At 41.6% G+C, this 24,056-nt stretch overlaps 1 protein-coding gene across 1 annotated transcript; it reads right to left on the reverse strand.

Moving 5' to 3' along the window:
- Window positions 1–4,058: 4,058 nt before the first annotated feature.
- On the reverse strand, window positions 4,059–22,067 carry LOC119485586 (NLR family CARD domain-containing protein 3-like). The gene is made up of 9 exons (XM_037765269.1): window positions 21,877–22,067; window positions 20,590–20,687; window positions 18,458–19,745; window positions 17,927–18,400; window positions 13,892–14,068; window positions 11,581–11,754; window positions 10,215–10,388; window positions 6,516–6,689; window positions 4,059–4,204 (listed from the first exon to the last, which is right to left on the reverse strand). The coding sequence occupies exons 1-9, from the start codon at window positions 21,942–21,944 to the stop codon at window positions 4,195–4,197; spliced, it is 2,637 nt and encodes an 878-aa protein (XP_037621197.1). The 5' UTR covers window positions 21,945–22,067; the 3' UTR covers window positions 4,059–4,194.
- Window positions 22,068–24,056: the final 1,989 nt, after the last annotated feature.

A 24,056-nucleotide genomic window follows, 5' to 3' on the forward strand; every position in this document is an offset into this window, starting at 1 on the left:
AAATTCACACAGAACAAAACCAGAGGAATGTTCTTTGTTCCTCCTCTTTCGTCTCTTTCTTCTCATCTGCTCATCTCTCCTGACGTGTGAGAGGTGAGCTGCTGCGCTCTCTCTGCTCTTCATCTCCTCAACCCAGGCTGACCTGGTTGAGGTGAACGGCTCTCAAGTCCAGAACTTGCAAAACAGTTCTGCTTCTGATCTATGGTCTGTTAGGAAACAGACATAGCCACAAGGAACCAAACGGCAGACGACGCGAGTGCTCTGCCCTTTCCGCCAGCTAACTTCAAGCTATCAAGCAAAGAAAGCACCAAACTAACAGCAAAGACGACCTCTTTGACTTGGAACCACAACTTCAACAAATGGAATCACAAACCCTTTTCTTCCATGGATTGGTAACGTACTGGGCCTTAGCATTAGCAATCGCACAGGGCTGAGCAAGACTGTCCAACTTTGATTTCTAGAAAGTACTTGTATTGATTTGGTTTAATGTTATTCATTGAGTTTGACTGTGTTGATTTATTTGTATTTGATTTTTGGGTAACTGGCTTCGCCACATCTGATGTGTTTAGTTTATGCTTCACATAGACAAGGTCTTGCATGCAAACTAACCATCTTTTCTAACCCACTGCATATCTAACACACATTAAGATCACATACAGAAACTGTGAATTAGTTAAACATAAACATACAGCTTCAGATAATCTTAACCCCCACATCACCCCCCTTCTTTGTCCTTCCTGAGCACATGGGTTCAGAAAAACAAAGAGGCCATGTGGTGACATGCTGATGGCCATCTTTGATTCCGCCATCTTTGATTCAGCCATCTTTGTAGTTTTACAGTGCCCGCCATTTTGTTTGTAGGCCATACAGACATTTTGAGACAAGAACCCATCTTGTCTCCCCCCCCTCTCTCTCCCTCTCTCTCTCTTACACACACACACACACACACACACACACACACACACACATGCTTACACACTGTGTTTGGTTTGTTTAGTTTAGTTATTTAGTTAGATTAATATTGTGTTTTGAACCTTTATTATCTTGTAAATAAATGTTTGTGGAATATACATGCTGGTCTGTTTAATGTTGCACAAGAGTGAATAATGCCAACCTCTGCTATGTCAAGAACTCCGATATCCTTCAACCTTTACTATCTATTTTGGTTATAGTTATTAATTTAATTATTAATCAACATTCCAAATTGATAGTTTAGCCTATATAATGAGACTATATTAACGTTTTGGTCATTGGTCCCTGATTCCAGGGTGGTGCCCCGTTTATTATTAATGTTTATTGATAATCTTTATTAATATTAATAATTATATTATTATTTATTAATTAATTTGCTAATAACCAAAACCTACCAAAGTAGAACCCCTACACCATGATCTACAAATATTTCACTACCCACAAACGTATTTTTGTATTTGTGTTGTGTAAAGTCACATCCACAAAAATACAGGGCGATTTGCAAATACACATAACTTACTCTGTAAATACGTACTTTAATTCCACATAAAAATGTTATAGGTTTACATGTAAATGATATACAGTATACGCATTTGTGCATCTATTTCTACACGTGGAATGATATATGCGCATTTGCAGATCGCTTCCTGTGCATTTATGGGCCACGTGACATTTGCAATTTCCCTCCTGTTTGTTTACATTATTTTGTCCAATTGGTACTGCAGCAGATCTGTAGAAACAATCTGTAAGTAAGAGGTGCATTTACTAGCTCCACTAGGAGCGGGCGACATTCCCTCACATGAGCTGACGGACCTACAGTCTAAAGCTATAGAAGTAGAGTCTAAGGAGATAACTGACAGCCTGGCTTCTGGAGGTGAAAGACGACCTGGAATATCTTTATTTAACGCGAGCCAGCGTCAGTGACAAAATCAGTTTGATTGCATTGTTTTCTATTAGAATGTACTAACTGGCCGCGAGAGATGAAGCGCTGCGCAGCGTTCGTGTTTTGTCAGACGCCCTGTTTCTATTTATTTCTTATTCCAAAAGATGAGGAACAGCTGATTGGTGAAATTGAAATGATATAAATATATATAAATTATGTTATCTGATACGATACCTCCTCATTTCACTACAAACACCTAAATAAGGTGACAGCTGGCTGGAGGGAGATCACCTGAAAGTTTACTGAGGCTATTGTTCTCTGTATTGTATTGCCATTTACAGAAAATATCGCAGTATAAAACCTGTGCTTTCTGTTTAAAAGAAATACAAAGTTGGAAGAGAGTATGTAGTACTCTTTATTTTTTAAGTGGTTACGTCTCTAGTCTTGACCGCACAGCTGATAGGTACGTGGTTTGTGTACATGACGTAACAGAAGTGCATATTTAACGGTGTGGAGACAGAGCGTCCGATGTTATTAGGCTATAAGTAAATAGCCTAATAACATCAGACGCTCTGTATATTTATATCATTTCAATTTCACCAATCAGCCGTTCCTCAAGAGTCTTTGTGGAGTCTTCAAAACAGCTCTAAGTGTTGCTGATGAAGGACTTTATGGATTTTTCAAAGATAGTCAGAAAATTGTTTGCTTATCTCTGTGACTTGAGTTTAAAGGTAAGACATGAGAGGCACAAACTGTAGCTACTGGGACTGTAACGTATACTAGAATATACTCCTGCACTTATTGTAACGTGAACATGCAGTTTTCTGTCCCTGCTGATGAACACTGTCAACTTTTATTTATCGTGTGAGGTTCTGTCAAAGACAGTTGTTGAATATTAATATGGCAAAATACCTGCAGTCTCATCTTTACTACAATGATGAGTTCACTGTCCAGTGCAGTAACAAATATTAGTTCATCTTAATTACAAATCCAGTTTCCATCATTTTAAATCAAGTTTAACTACATTATGATGACACTTACAAAACCAAGTCAGTCAGAAAGAAAGCATTCACATCATCAGTTCAGTGTTCACTGCATCCATTCAGATAAACTTCCTTTGGGGTAAAACAGAGGGACCGGTGACATCTACTGGCAGAAAGCAGCTCCAGCAGGAACAACAGAACATGAACGATGGTGAGAACGACCGCTTCAACACTGATTTCTGAGGGGAAGAAGCTCCACGGGCGACTTTATGTGTCTGTGTTCAGTCATGTAACGTAAAAACTAGCAGTCACACAGAAAACTGGAATTTTCCTGTACGTACATGATTAGTGAATATAAAATCTAGAGTACGCGTGTTAATCAGTTCTGATTGTTTATTTTACATCAAACATTATATAAAATATGAAGGTGCTGACAAAAATCCTGATATAATCTGTTTGTAGTCAGTTGAGAAACTGAAGTGAAGCCCTGACTGAATTCAGATTTTATCTAATTCTTTCTATTTGTTACAAGCAAATATTTATCTTCTATAATATGAGAAATGGCTGGTATTGGTTTTAATCATGGATGTATAAAGATTGCCGAGTGATGAAGTAACCGGATCATCCTGTGATCTTCCTCATCCATTGGGCCGATAGAGCAGGAGCAGTAGTGTTTACTTTAACTCCTCCTCCCAGTCCTCGCTCCTTTAACTCCTCCTCCCAGCCCTCGCTCTTTAACTCCTCCTCCCAGCCCTCGCTCCTTTAACTCCTCCTACCAGCCCTCGCTCTTTAACTCCTCCTCACAGCCCTCGCTCCAGGCTCGGTCTGGGTCTCATTCACATGAACGGAGGAAGGGAAATAACTCTGGAATCAGCTGAAAAAAAATTATCCTCTGAGTAACAGACGTCTCTTTCCCAATGTAAGTCTATGGGAAAAAGTATTTTTGGGACCAATGGCATCACGTGACAGACACTGAAGTTGTAGTACCGCCGTTTTGCCACTATGTAAAATGGGCATCAAAGCCCGGCGCTCTTCCTGAGGACTTGGTTTTAATAGGGTAACTTTATTAATTTCCACTGTTAATTAGAAATATGTGGAAATAAACAGCAAAACTCCATCATTCCACAGAGTGGAGCTGCAACACAAAGCAGAGCTTTTTAAATGTGTTAATCTACAGTTGTGTTGTCATAAACTGAACTATTCTGCAGAGGCACTTTGGGGTTCAGAATATATGAATGAATACAAAAAAAAAGACAAAATAAGATGCAGGTCCAGGTGGTGAACCTCTGTGGATCATCAGGACACGGCTGATCCTCTCAACACATCCACTTTTCTGATCACTCACTCTGACAGTGATCACTTCAATCTGATGAGAGAAGAAGAGAACAGAAGTCATGAATCAGTGTTTACAGAGACTCCCTTCATCAGCTGTCAGTCAGTGATGCAGCACACAGTTCATTTATAAAACTATCATTGGCTGAACCGACCTCCATATCTCCGCTCACTACTCAATATCTCCAACAGTAACCGCAACTTATGTTCTAGCAAATTCATTAGTCTGGTTGTTCTTAAGTCTGCAACTCCTCTGGTTATCACTCATTCCAGTGTGCTGCTCCTAGTGACTGGAACGAGTTACAAAAGACGCTAAAACTCCACACCCTCATCCCGTTACCCTCCTTTAATAACTCATTACAAGAGAGTTTTTGACCACTGCACCTGATTCTGAATTTGTCTCTCTGGAACACACCACATACAGTATATATATATATATATATATATATAAGGTTGTTTTATATACTGTATATTATGTGATGTTTTAATTTTGCCTTATGTTTTATTGCCTTTATCGTATTTATGTTCTATGATCTAATATCTTGTATCACCTTGCCTTCTATCGCTGCCTCTTGGCCAGGTCGACATTGTAAATGAGAATTGGTTCTCAGTTGACTTATCTGGTTAAATAAAGGTAAAATAGAAATAAAACATCCAGTATAAAGAGCAGCAGGGACTGCAGTCTGTGCAGCGTAGCCAGCTTCCTTTCAGCTCTCATGTTAACGTATTGGAGTGAACACACTGAGCCCAGCACTAACAGACCTGCAGTCTGTAGACTTCACTGAAGTACACAGAGGAAAAAAACTGCTGAGAGTCCTGAACGCATCATTACTACAGAATCAGAGAGATATTCACTGCTCACTTTAATGATGGATTTACTGCTGTTAGGGTTCAAAGATGTTAAAAAACAGTGTCTCAGTTACATTTGAATTACAAATGATTACTGGACTTCAGCAGAGGTTCAGAGGCCTGTACTACAAAGCAGGATTTGTGGTTATCGAGGTAACTTCAGGGTTAACCCTGGGTTTTCGGTATTACGTAGCTGGTTTACTTCTTACCGGGGTAGATCTCCATGGTAACTTATGCTGAACGGCTAACCTGCTCCGGAGCAGGTTATGTTCCAGATAAGAGATCAATTCGTATGAAAGCACCTCCTACTGACCAATCAGAGCTCAGTGCGGTGATTGTATGATAATATTACACACATATGAAGAAGTTTAAGTCATAATTCAGGCTAAAAACAACACAGTTTAAACTGACAAATGCAAGAAAGACAGTTGGATTTATGCTGTGGGTGTTTACCGCTTTGAATTATATTTTTATATTTATTTATTTTTACTTCCTCTTGAGTCCGTTTCACACCGCCAGAGAGGGGGAAAGCAGGTGAAAGGAGGTTTAAGTACTCATAGACGCCAAGTTGTACATGCAGGGTTAAAATAGGTGTAATCCATTCATTTATTACACTCTTTAAAGCTATTTATATTTAAACGACTATATCGGACTTTTGAGTGTTCCGTTAAATTAATAAGTCTGTTAATTTACGCATTCACACATCGGGAGTTTTTTCTTTTCCCAGCTGTTCTTCCTGCATTTCGCAGCTTCAACTGTGTTACTTTTAGTCTGGATTATGTGTTTAACTTCTTCGTATTTGTCTAATATAGTTTACTCTTTGTTAAATGTGCCGCTCTGCCTGTCAGTAGACTTGTCCATGTCTGTGATTGGTCAGATGCTGCAAACACCTCCTCGTTCATGTGAACGCGCTCATATCCAGACTGAGAAACCCTGGGTTGACTTACCGAGTTGATAACCAGCTTCGTAGTACAGTTTAGCGAGATCTCGTTTGTTAGGTTAAGTGAAGCCAGATAACGAGAAGATACCTGGGGTATGTTGAACTCGCATCGTAGTACAGACCTCTGGTCTGTATAAAGACCACATCATGGTTACTAAATGTAACCATGGTTCTATAAAATAAAAGCCAGTGATTTGAGGCTTCAGTCAGACTGATCTCAGAGCTGTGACAGAGATGAACTGATCAATTAGAGAACAAAGACTTTCTGATCAGATTTGATGGTACGACAATTTGATAGATGAGGACCACTGTCTCTATAGATGTTGTGATGCTGTCAACTGTAATCCAGCTTTATATCCTGGAGACATGAACACAACAACAACATCTTCTTTACCTCAACTCTAACACATGATCACAACAAGCTTCTGGCTGATCTGATTGGCTGACTGTTCTCTCTCTCTGTGTGTCACCGTTCTCCTCTCACAGCTTAACTGAGGAAACACATCACAACAATACTGCTGAAACCAGCATGGACCGACTCCGACCCTCTACTGACCTCAGAGTCTCCAGTCTACAGTTTGGACTCTTCACAAGATCAGACAGCAGCTTCAGTCCTGAATCCTGCAGGTTGTTGTAGCCAAGCTCCAGCTCTCTCAGATGGGAGGGGTTGGACTTCAGAGCTGAGGCCAGAGAAGCACAGCTGATCTGTGATAACCTGCAGCGCCTCAATCTGAATAAAGAATAAATGATGAAGATAAAAATCACTTTATAATCCAATCAGATGTGTTCAGGTTTTAAATGTAACTCAACATTACTATGTCCTAATCAATGATCTTTTCCCTAAAATGAGGAGAGTGACTTTGTCATTGTGTTATTGTGGATCATCATAATGTCAGCCTTCTACAGACATCATCCAAATGTCACCACAATATTCATACAGCTATTCATGTCAACACACATCAATAACATGCTGCTGATCTCTGGATGACAGCAGGAAAGACTGCACCGGTAGTGGGCGGCTATCCCACTAGTCTCTTGACCAGGAGACAGCCACAATCTGACTACGAAGACAAATAAGAAAGGACAACCCGAAGGCCCTCCGAGAGGCGGGATGAAAGAAGGGCCCAACCGGACAGACAACATGGAAACAACTGGAACGAACATGGACAACGAGATAAAGATCCTCCGGTAATGCAGGTGTGGTTGGGAGAAAGTGACCACGTACAGGGGGTTACGAATTCCCCAGAGAAGAGTTAAGTGTTTTGGGAATGGCCAGCAGCAACCTTGCACTGTTCAGTCAGGTCAGACAAGAGGGACCATAAGCCAGGTTGAAAACCCCAGAGCAGAAGGACCCAGCGTTGCTGAAGGCGGGCAGTTGGCAGTCGTAGAAGGCCCAGTAGTGGACTGTAATCCCCCTGTACCTGTTCATCCAAGGAGCACACCTAGCAATTCACCAATGGTGGAGCCGTGCCAGCAAGTTCAGGGAACAAGCTCAACTGGCCAAAAGCAAACATGGCTACGGATGGGCAGAGGCTGGACAAAGAGCTCAGCACAATACTTGAGCACTCACTACGTGGCCAAGTAAACACCAAGCTCAACGCATTTGGGGACATCTTGTATGAGGAGTGCAGAGACAGGTTTTGGGAACTCACCAACAAGTGTGTCACAGCACCAAGAGGAGTGGGAAGATGGGAGAAGGACATAGAGCAAAATGTGCAAAAACGGAGACAGCTCCGGAGGAAGTGGAGGAAAGCACCTCATGAGGAGAAGGTGGGTCTGAAGGTGCTGTGGAATGAGGTGAAGAAAAAGCTGGCCAGCCTACGGGGGGCAGAGCGCATCCGCAAGTGGAGGAGAAGAAAGGAGACAGAAAGAAGCAGCTTCTTCAAAAATCCTTACAAACATGCTCGATAGCTACTGGAGGACAAAAAGAGCAGAAAGCTGGAAACCACCAAGGAGGAGCTGGAGCGGCACAGTGGGGTCCAGTACAGCTACTCATCCAAGAACACCAAGCAGCCAACACATACATCCGGAAATGGCTTGGGTTGCTTCGATGCCTCTCCCACACTGGCCTCTTTGGGAGGAAAGCACTGCAGCTCCCGCTCCAGTCCATCAGCCTGGGTTACAAACAGGAAAAGGCAAGATTGGTCCTGGAGCTAAGGCAGTCTACCGACCCGCTGGTGAGAAGTGCGAATGCCCCCATCCGTACAGGACGGAAATGGAGAGCCCAGGCAGAAGTCGACCAGGTGATCAGCAGGCTGCAACACCAAGAGATCGTTGGCAGTATCCAGACTGATCGCGCAGGACTAGGTGGGGGAGATGCACCTCGCTTCTGGTCCAAGGCCACCAGGAAGGAGAGGAAAGCGATGGTTGTGGCGGAGGTAACGAGGACAGAGCATGAGCGCTTAAGATCAAGGCTTTGTCGCAGGGTCGCCAGGGAGTCTGGACAATGTCAGAGCACCATCGACAGGTCAATCAGTTGGGCAGATCTTTGGAAGATTCCACAATCCAGGCTCAGTTTTCTCATCCGTGTAACATATGACACTCGGCCCTGCACTCGAAACCTCCGGCAACGAGGAGAGCTGCTTCCTGTGCAGTACCATCAATGCAAGCCTACAACACATTGTGTCTGCACTGAGCCAAGGGCGCTACAGATGGCGGCATGACCAGGTCCTGAGGAAGCTGGTCGAGATTCTGGAAACCTGTAGGCAGGAGGCAAACACCATACAGCCTCCTGCAGGGAAACAGATCGTCCAGTTCGTCAGGCCTAGAGGGGGCTCCGAAAACACCTGCCAGGCTTCTCTCACCTGGCAAGGACTGGAGCATGAGAGTCGACCTTGGAGCACAGCTTCAGTTCCCCAGGGAATTAACATCCACATCTCTCCGCCCCTTCATTGTCATATGGTCCAAGGCTTCCAAGTCTGTCATCCTCATTGAGCTCACCGTTCCATGGGAGGAAGGAGCTGAGGCTGCCTACGAAAGGAAGAGGATAAATCTACTCAGATCTGGTTGCTGAGTGCAGGGAGGCGGGCTGGAGGACTCCCATCTACCCCGTGGAGGTGGGGTGCCGGGGCTTTGTCAGCACATCAACCTCACGGCTACTCCGCGATATGGGAGTAACAGGGGCGAAACTCCGGTGGGCATTAAAAGAACTGGCAGAGGAGGCAGAGAAGGAATGTTTTTGGCTGTGGCTGAGGAGGAAGGATAGGAGTTGGCGTACTGGTTAACCCAAAGACCAGTTTCAGGGAGTGGGAGGGAGACGTCCTTCCACTGCTCCGCCACCAAGAGACGTACCGAGTGTAAAGGAGCGAAAACGTCGATGATTGGTGGTTCCCCGGCTGATGACCCTGCAGCTGGTCCAAGGGCACCGTTGGAGGTGCGGCAGGCAGTAATGCAAGAGACTTTATTTGATCAGACATTATTTGTGGAATACGTTGAAATTAACAGAAACCAGAGAAATATTTCTACTTCATTAAAGGGACTATTTGTAACCTTCAGAATTGCTTGTTAATAGCAACACCTGTGGCCGTGAAGTCAACGAAAGTCAGCATCGGGCTCGCGCTTGCTCGCTCTAAATAGACATGAACGAGCATCGCTCAAAACAGAGAGACGATACACGTCAGCTAAAACCACAATATCACTCTATATTTCAGCTGCTTGGCAGCAATGTTAGCTGACCAGACGAAGGTCTCTCCATGAATCAATGCTGATCCTAATGTTGGCTTTTCCTGCCTCAGCACAGGCTGAGGCAGCAGGGCTCCGCAGCAAGTTACGTTATTGTCTCCGCCCGCAGCCAGAGAGAACAGGGAGACACCGGCACCTGGTCGGTAACGAGACGACAACGTTTCTCTCTGCGGAGCCCTGTCACTTCACAAGACACGGGCGCGCACTGTGTCAGTGAAGGCAAGCAGGCAGAGGAGGAGAGACAGCGGTTACAAACAGTCCCTTTAATTAAACTTGATCAATTTAAAACCAATATTAGTTCAGAGGATCTTCTGTATCCAGATGTGACCATTTACCATCAATGATAAACATTCATTTACTTTTTACAACTAACAGTGGACATTTTTCTACATTTTCTTTAAGAAACACAAGTCTTTTGAGACTGCAGATTGAATTTAGTTCAAGAAACATGAAAATATGAAGAAAAGGACATTAACAACTTTATTGATGTAAGTTATGTTTGTACATAAATCAGGTTCAATTGTTAATTAAACATATAAGATCTCTAATAGTAACAGAGAGTCAGTGAACTGACCTCAGAGTCTGCAGTCTACATTGTGGACTCTCCAGAAAACCACACAGCAGCCTCACTCCTGAATCCTGCAGCTTGTTGTCACCCAGCTCCAGCTCTCTCAGATGGGAGGGGTTGGACTTCAGAGCTGAGGCCAGAGAAGCACAGCTGATCTCTGACAAACTGCAGCTCCACAATCTGAATATCAAATAAATGATGTAAGTTAAGAAGACAACATTCCTGCATGAAATCATTCAATGTTTAATAATCTGTTCAGAGCTGAAGGAGGTTTAGAACGTAGAAGTTTAGAAAATGTAAACTCCAAACACCTGAAGCCAACAGGATGCAGGTTAAAAACTGTAAAATATAAACAGTGAAACAGAGCTCTCATTAATATTAATGACAACGTGCTGCTACTTCAATAAAGACGTAGTGACTTCACCTCTTGGATCCATCTATATACGAACTCATGTTGCGCAGCCAAACACAAATAAAAACCACAGAAAGAATCAACTCAAGATCTCAAAGTTTCCAAAAGTGGCAAATATGTCAGGATGGATATTGGGGAAATGTGAACAAAAGATATATAAGATAAGACATCTATAATATATATTTTAGGAATAGTTGAGTCATAAAATCAAAGCATCTTCAGTTTAAACTATTCAGTCAGTATAAGCATCATATAGCTTCATAAAATGTATAGAAAAAGCAAATAGTGAATATATTTGTTATTGTCTGATAGCTGAAATAGAGATTATTTATTTATTCTTTATATTTATTTATTACAGTGCTGTGTTGAATACTCAATTCTGATTGGTTTATCATGGTATTCTGTGGTCTGCTATTTCTTTATAGGAGACCATTGCTATGTACAGCAGACTGTTGCTATGTACAGCAGACCGTTGCTATGGGCGTCGTTCTGATGTCGAACTCTGGCGGACCGTTTTTGTGTCAAAATATGGATTTTCCTCAGTAAGTAGCCGTGTAATAAGCGGGATAATGTGCAGCGAGCGGGTCGTTGTTGTGAAATAATCCCCTTCAGCACAACCACTACGCTCTGTGTTGGGGTGCAGCAACGCCTTGGCGGGGATTCTTTCACAACAATGACAGGCTCGATGTACATTATCCATTACGTATTTTTTATTATCATTTCTGTGAAAAAAGAGACATGATGAAAGTCAAGTGTTGTGATATATTAAGGTTATAAATGTGTAGCTCAACATTGCTCTCCCACAGTCAATGGACTAAACCACTGAAGAAGAATATGTACTTTAGCATTAAGATACTCAGTGTGGATCAATATAAAATCAGCCTTATGTCTGCAGTTTTATGTCACCACAACTTTCACATCATATTAATCTCAGTACACAAGTAAAGAATGGTGTCTGACCTCAGAGTTTCCAGTCTACAGTGTGGACTCTCCAGAAAACCACACAGGAGCTTAACTCCTGAATCCTGCAGGTCATTGTTACTCAGTTCCAGCTCTCTCAGACGGGAGGGGTTGGATTTCAGAGCTGAGGCCAGAGAAGCACAGCTTATCTCTGACAACCTGCAGCCATACAATCTGAATAAAGAATAAATGATGAAGATAAAAATCACTTTATAATCCAATCAGATATGTTCAGGTTTTAAATGTGTAGCACAACATTACTATGTCCTAATCAATGATCTTTTCCCTAAAATGAGTAGAGTGAATTTGTCATTGTGTTATTGTGGATCATCATAGTGTCAGCCTTCTACAGACATCCAAATGTCACCACAACATTCATACACCTATTCATGTCAACACACATCAATAACATGCTGCTGATCTCTGTCAAGTCTGGAATTAGAGGATCAATATCAAATCCGACTTGTTGGACTTCATTATTTCATTTATTACATGGCCTTCTTCTTACTGTATCTGGTAGCTTAGCAGGTTTATGTCATTTACAGGAAAGGTCCACATTTGTTCAAGTGTGTCTTAAACAACAGCCATATATATATATACATATATGTACATTTAAAGAGTTATTGGTGGCAGTAATCATTCCTCCTGTGAAGTGGTCCCTTCATAAGTTCAACTGAAACTAATATGAAGATTCAGCCATGTGAGTCCGACAAATTGAGTGGGTGTTTACTAGGGCTGGGACGATTCAACTGTCTCACGATTCAATATGTATGGTGATTTTTAAGTATTGCGATTCTATAAGTGATTCGATTTTTGCTAACATTTTTAACACTAGACCATGGGAAAAAGTTGAATCATACACTTCTAGGGACATTTACTTTGGAAAATATGTAAATTAATACAGTAAGAATGTTTGATTTTCTTCATGTATGTAGTCAGAGATGTGCTGAAGTCAAATATATCAGTCACTTTCAGGAATTATTCATTACATATTTTCCAGCAACCCAAAAATCAAAGAATAAAGACATTTCCCTCACAAATTAGTGGTATTGTTTTTTTTAATTTATAAGGGACATGTAATGTTTTATACTTCTGGTGAATATAATCAATCAATCTTATTTCTATATATGTATTTTGTATATACAGTTCCCTTTTTTAACACCTTATTTTGAAAACCGGACGTAGTCACACGTGTCTACTTCCTCTAACTTCTCCAAGGTGGTCTCTAGCTCTTCCGTCAGCTCTGTTCTCTTTATACATCCATGGTCAGCTCCATCGGGGCCGTTTGAATGCATTTAACATAAATGTCAGTATACGGGTGCCATACAGTTGTAGCGTCGGCCCATTTGACCACGGAGATGAGAGTGACAGCCGACTCGACCGCACGTTACCGCGATACGATAACATTTCCTGTCCATGACAGAGTTAGCATGCAGCTTTAACCGTGATGTCTAGCTCTGCTTTTCCTGCAATGTGTGAAACCCAAAGTGTTCCATACTTTACTGGATGTGTATTGTTTACCACCGCTGTTTTCTTCTTTCTTGTTCGGCTCGCCGCGGTTTGTTTTGGTTGGAACGGATATGACGTCACGTTACTCAGACTACAACAATAAAAGCGGTAACTTCCTTCTACCTCCACATAGACTCAAATGGAGCAATTATATCGATTCTGGCATTAAAAAATCTATTTAAAAATCGTAAAAACATAATTGCGATACAAAGGTGAATCTATTTTTTTTCCCACCCCTAGTGTTTACCAAAGTTACAGACTGTTTAGTACCACATTCCCTCTTTGTGTTACTAATCCTCCTCAAATATTAGACAAAGTCGACATGAAAACAGAGCACAGTTAGATCTGCTGTCAAAAAGAACGTGGGAATAACTTGAATACATAGAAAGCTCTAATTAGATGGTGTCGTTCATTATCATCACTTATGTGCCTTTAAGTTGGTGCAATACGTGTTTGTGAGAGTGCTGCACCTTTAAACATGTTCAAATAGAGAGCTACAGGAATGACTCCTAAAACTCAGAAATGATTAGCATTTTAGAACTTCCTGTTCCCTCGTCTGGAAGTCAATGGGTTTAGAAAATAAGGTCTGTGGTTAAAGGTCCAGAGTGTAGGATCTGGCGGTATCTAGCGGTGAGGTGAGGAGATTGCAACCAACTGAAGCCTCTCCTGTGTGCAAAGCGTGTTGGAGAGCTATGGTGGCCGACGCAAAAACACAAAAGTCCCTCTCTAGAGCCATCTGGAGCAGAGCCAGTGCATAGAGAGTGTGTGTACAAACTACATAAGCTACAGTCAGTGAACTGACCTGAGAGTCTCCAGTCTACAGTTTGGACTCTCCAGTCCAACAGACAGCGGCTTCACTCCTGAATCCTGCAGGTCGTAGTTGTGACTCAGGTTCAGCTCTCTCACATGGGAGGGATTGGACTTCAGAGCTGAGGCCACAACTTCACAGTGAGTATCTGAGATCCGACAGTCAGAAAGCCTGTCATGATACAAAAATTACAAAATATGTTATTATGAAAGAGGACAGTTTATATTTACTTCATGCATTTGATGACTAAACGGTTTGATATACACTTATTTGATTAACATTTGCTCATCACATCAGTAGTTCAGCTAATCTTATCTCACCGTTTGACATGAAACAATAATTCTCATCACTCTCTCTAAAACCTGCATACTTCATTTTTCTACATCTTTGTTTTTCTTTAATCTTGCAGATGAAAAGAGAGAAAATGTAGTTACATTGAGGCTTCCATAATTTCCAGTCTGTCAGTGTGATCTGATCCCAAGTCTGTCTCCACAAAGTTAGCATGAGGCCTTCTTGATTAGAAAAGCATTTTTAAAACTCAGTGAATAAGTAATAATAATTCAGTTGATAAAGTTGACCTCTCTTTGCTAGCTACCTACTGCTGTGAGGTTCACGTCCATAAATGGGAAAATTCAGTGACTGCTGCCAAACGGTGGAGAAATGAAACAAATCACGTAATAATATTAGACCTGTACATAATTAAACATTCATATAGTTAGATATTTTGATGACTGCATGGCGTTTTGTCATTATCACTCTTTTCTGAGCATCAAACGTATTCAGATCACAAACACAATTAACGAACCAATAAGGTTACATTATTTTCAACATAATGTCACCAGAAAGATGTTATCATTGTATCAGCATTAAAAAATAACATTGATCTTTGGTGTGTATAAGATCTCTTATGTTGTGGAATTTCTGATACACAAGGTAACTCAATAGGAAGGAAGAGGCCCCGGAGCTGTTGATGTCTTACACAGAAGGTTTATTGAAGCTTGATCAAGGAGCAATTGTCAGGTCTCCACCATAGATGTGTTCTCTCCGTGAAAGAGAGAGAGAGAGAGATTGCACAATTGTTATCATTTCTAAATATACAAAAAAATACAATTACTATGCTCTCCTTAAGCCACCAGACTATTGACAGAAACAGTAATTTTGCCCACTGATCATTATAACTGCACTTTTTCAAACTGACAGAAAAAATATAAAAATTCATCAAAACTGTCTTGGTCAGTCTTGCAACGATTACCATCACTGGTTGCTTTCTACAGAATCCTGGCTTTCGTAGTTTTAAGTATGTATTATAAGCTGCTTAGAGCTACTGTTAAACAGCCCTCTGTATTATCCATTTTATATCGCTGTGAACACATCTCCTTCAAACAACTGGATTTCTTCACGTTTCTTCACCAAAACTACATTTTACAAGATTATATTTGAACACATCATCATAACGTTATAATTCACCTTCGCCTAATAACCTATTGGCCCACCAAAATTAGTAAATGAGTTAGCTGAATTAGCCATCCTTCAGCCACTCCCCCTTACTCTGGACACAAAACCTGCAGGCTGTAGGTGTGTGTGTTTGTGTCAATGTCTTGGTGTGTTTCTTGACCCCGCCCCTCTGGGTGGATCATTGTTGCTCTGCTGCCTCCTTGAAGGGCGGCTACTTCTGCTCCTCTCTGTCTCTCTCCCTTTCAACTGCAGCAGTGATCAAAAACATCAACTCTTCTGTCTGCTTTTTTACTAACTCTGCCTCTGAAGCTTCTGCCTTATCATTATCTTTGGGTAAAGTGAAACAGTGAATTTGTTAAATTCAATTCAATTGCTCTGAAATTGGGAATTTAGCTTCAGTCAACACACTCAACAAACACTGAGGGGATGGAGTTTTACCTTGACATTTAATCCTATCATACGTCATCGCCTTTGCACATTTTTTCACCGTCTGATTCTCACTATCTCAGCCGCTTTTGTCTGCAATATGATCTTTAACAATGGCATGTGACATGTTGCAATCAATGGTACGCATTCATCCACCATTTTTCTGAAGTCATCCGAAACCCCATTCACAGCCATTCTCACTCACTATCCCACCACAGCTTTGAAGAGCGGTGAATTTCTTCCATACCAGCCCACACTTTCTCATAAATGCAAAATCCCAGCCTGGATTTCCAATATAGTCATTAGGGTTAGCATTGTTTTTCTCAATGACAGGTTGACCTTTTTTATTCCTGGTTTTAGGAACGGTTATATGTGTAAAAATACTCTGGTTTCTTCGCTGCTTTGGACTTTTGGGCACCCATTTTATTCAGTACTTATTTTCACACTTATTCAGCAAATTCAGCAGCATAAGCCCGCAAAGCACTTGCACATCAGTAAACAAGCAGCAGCCAAAATTCAACAGCATAGACACACAAAAAGGGCACATGCACATCAATAACACTTATCAGCATCAACAGCTTCTCCTCATTTCTTCCCTTCCCCTTCCAGCACCGGTGTTGGTTCTTGATTCTTTTAAAGACGGGGCCCCTAAAGCTCTTCACCTCGTGTACACAAACAATAAACGGCATCTCACTCTTTTCCTTCTGGACACAGAAGGAGATTAGTCGCCAATCTTGGTCTAGCCGAGGTAGTTCTTTTTCATACTACCCTGGAACTGTCTTTCCCACTGGACCAGACCTCATGGGAGTCTGCCCCTGGTCGGGTCTAGCCCGAAGCTGAAACTCAACCACCCCTGTGGTGGTGATGTGGTAGTCCCAATTGACCAAAAGCACACAGACTTTTATCTTCAACACCACCCACCCTGCTGGAAGTGTAATATTACCTTTTTTAATATTACCATTTTACCATGAACACAGTTTAACTTTAATTTCATTCCCCGATTATCCATTAAATTGTCATTTTCAAATTTCAGAAATTACTCAGCCATGTTATTACTGTACTCCCTTAAGATTGGAGTGTTACTCTGTAGCTAAAATTTTGAAATTTCCAGATTCTTTCAGATCTCGTCAAACACAGACATGGCAAAAACTGATAATAAACTGATAATTTGCACTTACCATTTCTGTTGTTTTGTTGAGATCCTGTTCGTGATGCCACTTTGTTGTGGAATTTCTGATACACAAGTTAATTCAATAGGAAGGAAGAGGCCCTGCAGCTGTTGATTTCTTACACTCAAGGTTTATTGAAGCTTGATCAAGGATCAATTGTCAGGTCTCCACCATAGATGTGTTCTTTCTGTGAAGGCCTCACAACTCTGCCCTTCCTCCCTGGTGCTCTGTGTTTTACCCTTATCATGTTTTGACTTACTTGGTTCCTCTGGCATTTATGACCCTAGTTGCCCCAGCGACTGGCTCTATGGTCCCTACTACAGACACAGCTGTACAGATAACGGTGTTATACTACGTTGTCTCTCATCCCTTCATCTACCGCTTTGTCCATTCTGACTGCGGACGGCCTGCAGCTTCCGCACACACGTCCACACACGTATCTCTCTGCTCTCAGAAGGAGGCGGGGTCATGCGTCATCAACGCGTCATCAGTTACACTGCGCATGTGTTATACCCTGTGGCCTTAATGCTCAGGCTGATCAGAATCCTTAAAAATATTTCTGAATCCGGATCATGACCCGAGTCACCACCAAAATCTAATGGATTGTTCATTGTGCCACATCTCCCCTCCTCCAAAAAAGTCATTCAAATCCATTGCGGACTTTTGGAGTAATCCTGCTAACAGACCGACAGACCAACACCGGCGAAAAACAATACACTGTTTAGCATTGCTGCTCATCCCACAAATGCATGCTTCTTGCAAGTTGGACATCATTGTGAAGGTAAATTAACAGGCTTTCCAACTATGCCAATTAGCATTGTAACAACAGAGAAATAATCGACCAAACACAAATTTCCAAACTTTTTTTCAGAGTTTATAAGAATATTACATTTTTAAGAATAATTTTATAGTGTGTATATTTAAAGAACTGAACAACTAATCTACACTGATCTATAAAGTTAATCACATCTGGACTTACACAGCTTTTCTGCAGTTCCTCACAGCTGGAATCAGTCTCAGTCGTCCCTGGTCTGTTGTGTTATACTTCTTCAGGTCCAACTCATCCAGAACCTCCTCTGACATCTGCAGCATGTAGGCCAGAGCTGAGCAGTGGATCTCTGAGAGTTTCTTCTTTGATCTGTTCTTTGACTTCAGGAACTTTTGGATCTCCTCTTTTATTGAGTGGTCGTTCATCTCCATCAGACAGTGGAAGATGTTGATGCTTCTGTCAGGAGAGATATTCTCTCTGTTCATCTCCTTCAGGTTGTTTATGACTCTCTGGATGCTTCCTGAACTGCTCTTTGTCTGACCCAGCAGACCTCCTAAGAGCCTCTGGTTGGACTTCAGAGAGAGGCCGTGAAGGAAGCGAACAAACAGGTCCAGGTGGCCATTTTTACTTTCAAGGGATTTCTCCATTGCTCTCTTCAGGAAGAAATCCAGAGATGGGCCACGACTAGCATGGTTTCCAAAATGCTTAGAGATGTTCGTGAGAAAAGACTTTGGGTTTGACTCTGTGTTGCTGTTTGTGTAACAGTGGAAAATGTAGACTGCAGCCAGAAACTCCTGAATGCTCAGGTGCACAAAGCAGTAGACTGTTTTCTGGAAGATCACACTCTCTCTTTTGAAGATCTCTGTACAAACTCCTGAGTACACCAAGGCCTCTGTGACATCAAGACCACACCGCTCCAGGTCTTCTTGGTAGAACATAATGTTTCCTTTCTCCAGATGTTCAAACGCCAGCCTCCCCAGCTTCAGAAGAACTTCCCTGTCAGCCTCCGTCAGCTCCTGTGGACTCGTCTCACGTCCCTCACCATACTTCTGCTTCTTCCTCTTTGTCTGAACCAACAGGAAGTGTGAGTACATGTCAGTCAGGGTCTTGGGAAGCTCTCCTCTGTGGTCTGTAGTCAACATGTGGTCCAGAACTGTAGCAGTGATCCAGCAGAAGACTGGGATTAGACACATGATGTGGAGGCTCCTGGATGTCTTGATGTGTGAGATGATTCTGCTGGACAGCTCTTCATCACTGACTCTCCTCCTGAAGTACTCCTCCTTTTGGGCATCAGTGAAGCCTCGTACTTCTGTTACCCTGTCAACACATGCAGGAGGGATCTGATGGGCCGCTGCAGGTCGGGAAGTTATCCAGACGAGAGCTGAGGGAAGCAGATTCCCCTGGATGAGGTTTGTCAACAGCACGTTGACTGATGACTTCTGGGTGACATCAGACACAACCTCATTGTTCTTGAAATCCAGTGAAAGTCTGCTTTCATCCAGGCCGTCAAAGATGAACAGAACTTTACAGACAGCGAGCTTCTCTGCTGTGACCTTCTGTAATGTTGGATGGAAAACATGGAGCAGCATGAGAAGACTGTACTGCTCATCTCTGATCAAGTTCAGCTCCCTGAACGAAAGCGGAACCACCAGACTGACATCTTGGTTTTCCAAGCCCTCTGCCCAGTCCAGAGTGAACTTCTTCACTGAGAAGGTTTTTCCAATGCCAGCGACGCCGTTCGTCAGAACGACTCTGATGTGTCCCTGTTGGTCAGGTAAGGCTTTAAAGATGTCGTGGCACTTGATTGGAGCGCCATGGAGGGTCTTCTTCTTGGAAGCTGTCTCAAGCTGCCTCACCTCATGTTGGGTATTAACCTCTTCACTCTGTCCCTCTGTGATGTAGAGCTCAGTGTAGATCCTGTTGAGGAGGGTTCCACTTCCTGTTTCATCAATTCCTTCAATCACACATTCACATCTCCTCCTCAGACTGATCTTATGTTCATCTAATACCTCCTGCAGACCTGTATCTGCTGAAAGAGAGAAAAAAAGACAAAACAAAGAAAACGTATTATTTTCATTGCAATATGAAAATCATCAATATAACAACCTATAAAGAAATAAAGGTTATAAAGTCATCATCCCTGACGTGTGTTTGTAAGTCAGAGAAGGAGACTGTAGCAGGAACGCTAATGCTGTTCAAAGTCTGTGGCTGCTGTTTAGTTCAGTTCAATTCAATCCACTTCAATTCATTTTCATAATAGCGTCAAATCAGAATCAGAACAGAACAGAAGTTATCTCAAGATGCTTTTCATATAGAGCAGGTCTAGACCGTACTCTATAATTTAGAGATCCAACAAGAGATCCCCCATGAGCATGTATTGTTATACGACAATGGCAAGAAAAAACTCCCCTTTCGTCAGTGTGTCTGTCTGTCTGTGATAGAACAGTGATGTTGTTGCTTTACAGAGATTAATAGTTCTCCATCTATGCAGATGGAAAACAAACATCATTCTGATTTTCACCTTTTTTCAGTGTTTTAGTACGTGGGAATGTACAGTATGTGTATATTGTCTTATTATGATGAGATGTTGTTGTTGTTTGCTACTGCAGCAAAACCAATTGCCCCTCGGGTACAAATAAAGGTCTTGAACTTGAACTGATTGGTTAATACAAAGACGGAGTGCTATCATAAAAACAAACATACAAATATTAAATTATTTCTTTTGGGTTCAGATTTTCTCTCAAAGGAGAGCAAAGTACAAGTGATGCAGAGCGGATATGAATGGTGGAGAAGATCTTAAACAGTAGTCATTGTATTAACACAACAAGTCCTGTTTTCAGACATGAAGACATCAGACCGATCTACAGTCTTACTTTGTACAGTTCTGGTCTGACTGGCTGTCTGAGGTCCAGGTCTTGTTCTGGATCTGGACATCAGCTCTTCCACAGAAGCATGACTCCTCTTCTTCTCTCTGTGGAGACAATACTTTATTACTAAAATCATTTGTTGATTGTTGGTGAAGAATATCCAGACTTGGCCGACACTGAAGCTCAGATGGTCACAGAGAAGAGTTAAAGTGTTGGTACTGAATTCAGCATTCAGTCTGTGATGAAAATGTTCCTTTATTTTAACTCTCCTGCTTTAATAAACAAGAATTAGCTGTTTTTCCTGTCTGACTGTCTTATTGAACATTTAGTGATCTGGCTGAAGTTTGTTTATTAAAGGGGAACAACGAACATTTTTAAAACATTGATATTATTCTATTCTAACAAGGAACACCAGTGTTTTATGATGTGTGTCTTAGACTGCTGGTCTACCGCAATATTTAGACCACTTGTAACCTCAGTTCAAACCTAACTAAGTCAAACTAAACTGCCCAAAGTGACTGTGAATCAGTAAAGGACCTAATCAGCTCTCTTTGGCCACTTTTAAAACATTGATATTATTCTGGAGGCTATACAACATGATGGGAAAAAACTGCAACTTGCTCATGGACGTGCATATTGCGAAGGCACGCCAGGAAACCAAAAGGTGGCAGTGGCCCATTTCTCTCCTCTACAATCCACGGGGAGAAAACTGACTCAGACACTTTGGCAGTAAAGTAATAAAATGTTGGATTAACACTTACCCTGCCTCAGTCTTCAGTTTTTGCTCTGTATACTCAAAATGGAGTCTGAGCTGACTTTCAGGGTTCCCTCAATGTTCTCATGTACCTGGATTCCCTGGTCAGTGTGGCTCCTCCCCTCTCCATTTACAGGAAATCTTTGACCTTAGAGTTTATCTATGAGGGCGTGTGTGTGTGTTGCTCACACAAATCAGCTTTTTAACACGGTGTGTTTATGAGAATCTCTTCTGGCTTGAACAGGTTGAATTAAAATGAGTTTTGGCCAAATGTTATCTCATTTTATGTTTAAATCAATGTGATTAAAAACTAATGTGCTTATTCTGTAATATTTCTGTTTTTTTCAGACTTATATGACTAAGATTCTTTTCAACATCTGAAACATAGATGGTAGCCAGAAATGACACTTCTTCTTGCTCAGTTAGAACAACATGAAGCTGCATTTTGAGGAATATAAATCTTTTAGCATAACTTTTTGTCTTCATCCTCAATGCATCATCATCCACCAGGTCAGCTTACAGTAAAAACAGTCTCTTACTTTGACTCTGAGGGTCCAGGTTCATTACTGAAGTCTTCAAGAAAACCTTTGGACCAGTCACTCTTCATATACAGACAGCTGGGTACTGGAGACTCTGCTCTTTCTCTGGACTGAACTCTGCAAACACCAAGATGATTGAAGTCATATCACTTGAATCCTTGATAAAGTATCTGATGTTAAAGCCATCTAATTAGCTCAGTTTGTAGCCGTCCTATTTGATCACATTACAGCTTTTCTAGGTGACTGATGGCTGTCACAGATACTACGAGGAAGATGGCACAAATGATTTAGCCTTGTCTGTGTCACAAAAAGTTTGTTTAATTTAGTTAGCAAATAAACTTCAGTAGAAACTTCAACATACAAAAAATCAACAGAAAAACATTGGCGGAGATGCTGAAAAATGAGTCACGTAAATGAGTTAGTAGCAGCTCTTACTTTGTGGCTGAGGGTCCAGGTTCATTACTGAAGTCCAGAATATCATATTTGGACCGGTTACTCTTCATAGACAGACAGCTGGGTACTGGAAACTCTGATCTCGGTCTGTACTGAACTCTGCAAACACCAAGATGATTTAATTCATATTGCTTGAATCCTTGATAAATTCTCTTTTTAGGTCATTAAGGCAGCTCTAAACACACAAACTACTGCTACTGTCGACAATAAGGAGGTTTGAAAGCTTGTTTTCTTAGATTAGATTACATCTTTTCTAGGTGACTGACAGCTGTCACAGATACTAAGAGGAAGAGTTTATTTGACAAAGTCTGTTACATTTTAGTTGGCAAATACATTTGTGTAGAAATTGTAATATAGCAGCTCTCTTACTTTGTGTCTGAGGGTGCAGGCTCATTACTGAAGTGTAGAAGAATATCTTTAGATATTGCTAAACCAAGCCCCCAGGAGGAGCGCCGGGATTTGAAGCAAAGTTTTCGCAGCGAGTAAAAGGAGCGTTTCAGGCAGGCGGTATGAAAAATAATGTAGCATTGTCAGAGTAAACATAGGGTGGTTCCCCTGAACGTTTAACCAGCACAACATATTTGCAAGTCCTGCCAGCAAGCTGTTTGTGACTGAGTGGACAGATGGACCGATACCACAGGAACATGTCAGAGTCTTCATGTTTTTCGTAGGTCTCGCGCTGAGTAGCCACCAGTGTGTGTGGAGGAGGAGCTGAGCCTCGCTCTCGATGAAACACCAACACAGAGAGCAGAGGACAGAAGCAGCGAGCCCATAAAGGACACCAAAACACAGCAGCATAGTTTTTTTTCTGTTCAGTTGGCTCAGACGCTGTGAAGGAACACTTATGACTATTCCACATTTTACAGTTTATTCCATTTTTATTATCAAATTCAAATCACAGGTCCTACAGAGCTCGTTATTTACATGTTAGCAGAATCCCCTTTGTTCACGTTTGTTTATGTGCTAAAAGTGTGATTAAGGGTTCTTTCACACCTGTAGTTGGGTTTGTTTGGTCCGGACCAAGTGAAAAAAATTACACATTGTTGTAGTTTAGTTCTGGTCCGGTTCCTGTTCACACTGACTTTTTACAAATGAACCAGAGGAAACCAGAGAGAAAACAGGAAGTTAAAGAGACTGACCGGTAACAGATTGTCATCCTTCAACATCAGGACCCACGTGGGGAAATCTAATCCTGGTAACTGACAGAAGTTTATGCAGCAAATTAATGCTTCTGATGTGTATAGTGTTCTTTGATAAATAAATACTACTAATAAACATTGCTAGTATTATTAGACTACAAATCGGCCACGTTATGATGAATAATAGTAGAGACAGGACAGTACTAAAGCCCCTTTGCACGCTTTCAGATGACTGGTGCGAACGCATAGTGTGAACGTCAGGGAGCGCATGGATACGTGAATGAGGTGTATTACTGTGGGATCGCTGTCACACACTTTTTAATGGAGTTCATGAACTGACAAAGTACAAAGAGTCGGATACAAGCAGAGCAGTTTTAACATCGCGCTTCTGTACATGATCTAAAATACAGATCAATAAGATCACTTCCTGAACAGATTTCACCATCAGCAGATGGATTTATTAGTAGTTTAGCTTTTGAAATCATGCTAAACTCACATATCTTCTGGTGGATGGTTCGCTTGCTTTCACACCAGAAATGAACCGCATCAGAGTTCACTTGGAAGCAGACCGAGACCAAACTTTTAATG

The sequence above is a fragment of the Sebastes umbrosus genome, chromosome 3, assembly GCF_015220745.1.
Source record: "Sebastes umbrosus isolate fSebUmb1 chromosome 3, fSebUmb1.pri, whole genome shotgun sequence".
In the NCBI taxonomy this organism is placed as follows: domain Eukaryota; kingdom Metazoa; phylum Chordata; class Actinopteri; order Perciformes; family Sebastidae; genus Sebastes; species Sebastes umbrosus.

Excerpts from the sequence above, each read along its gene's own strand:
- LOC119485586 (XM_037765269.1), bottom strand. The coding sequence starts at position 21,944 with ATGAAGAGTGACTGGTCCAAAGGTTTTCTTGAAGACTTCAGTAATGAA. Across the intron at positions 14,069-17,926 it reads AGGAACTGCAGAAAAGCTGT|GCTTTCTGACTGTCGGATCT; the intron begins GTAAGTCCAGAT and ends GTATCATGACAG. Across the intron at positions 6,690-10,214 it reads TGTAGACTGCAGACTCTGAG|ATTGAGGCGCTGCAGGTTAT; the intron begins GTCAGTTCACTG and ends TTCTTTATTCAG.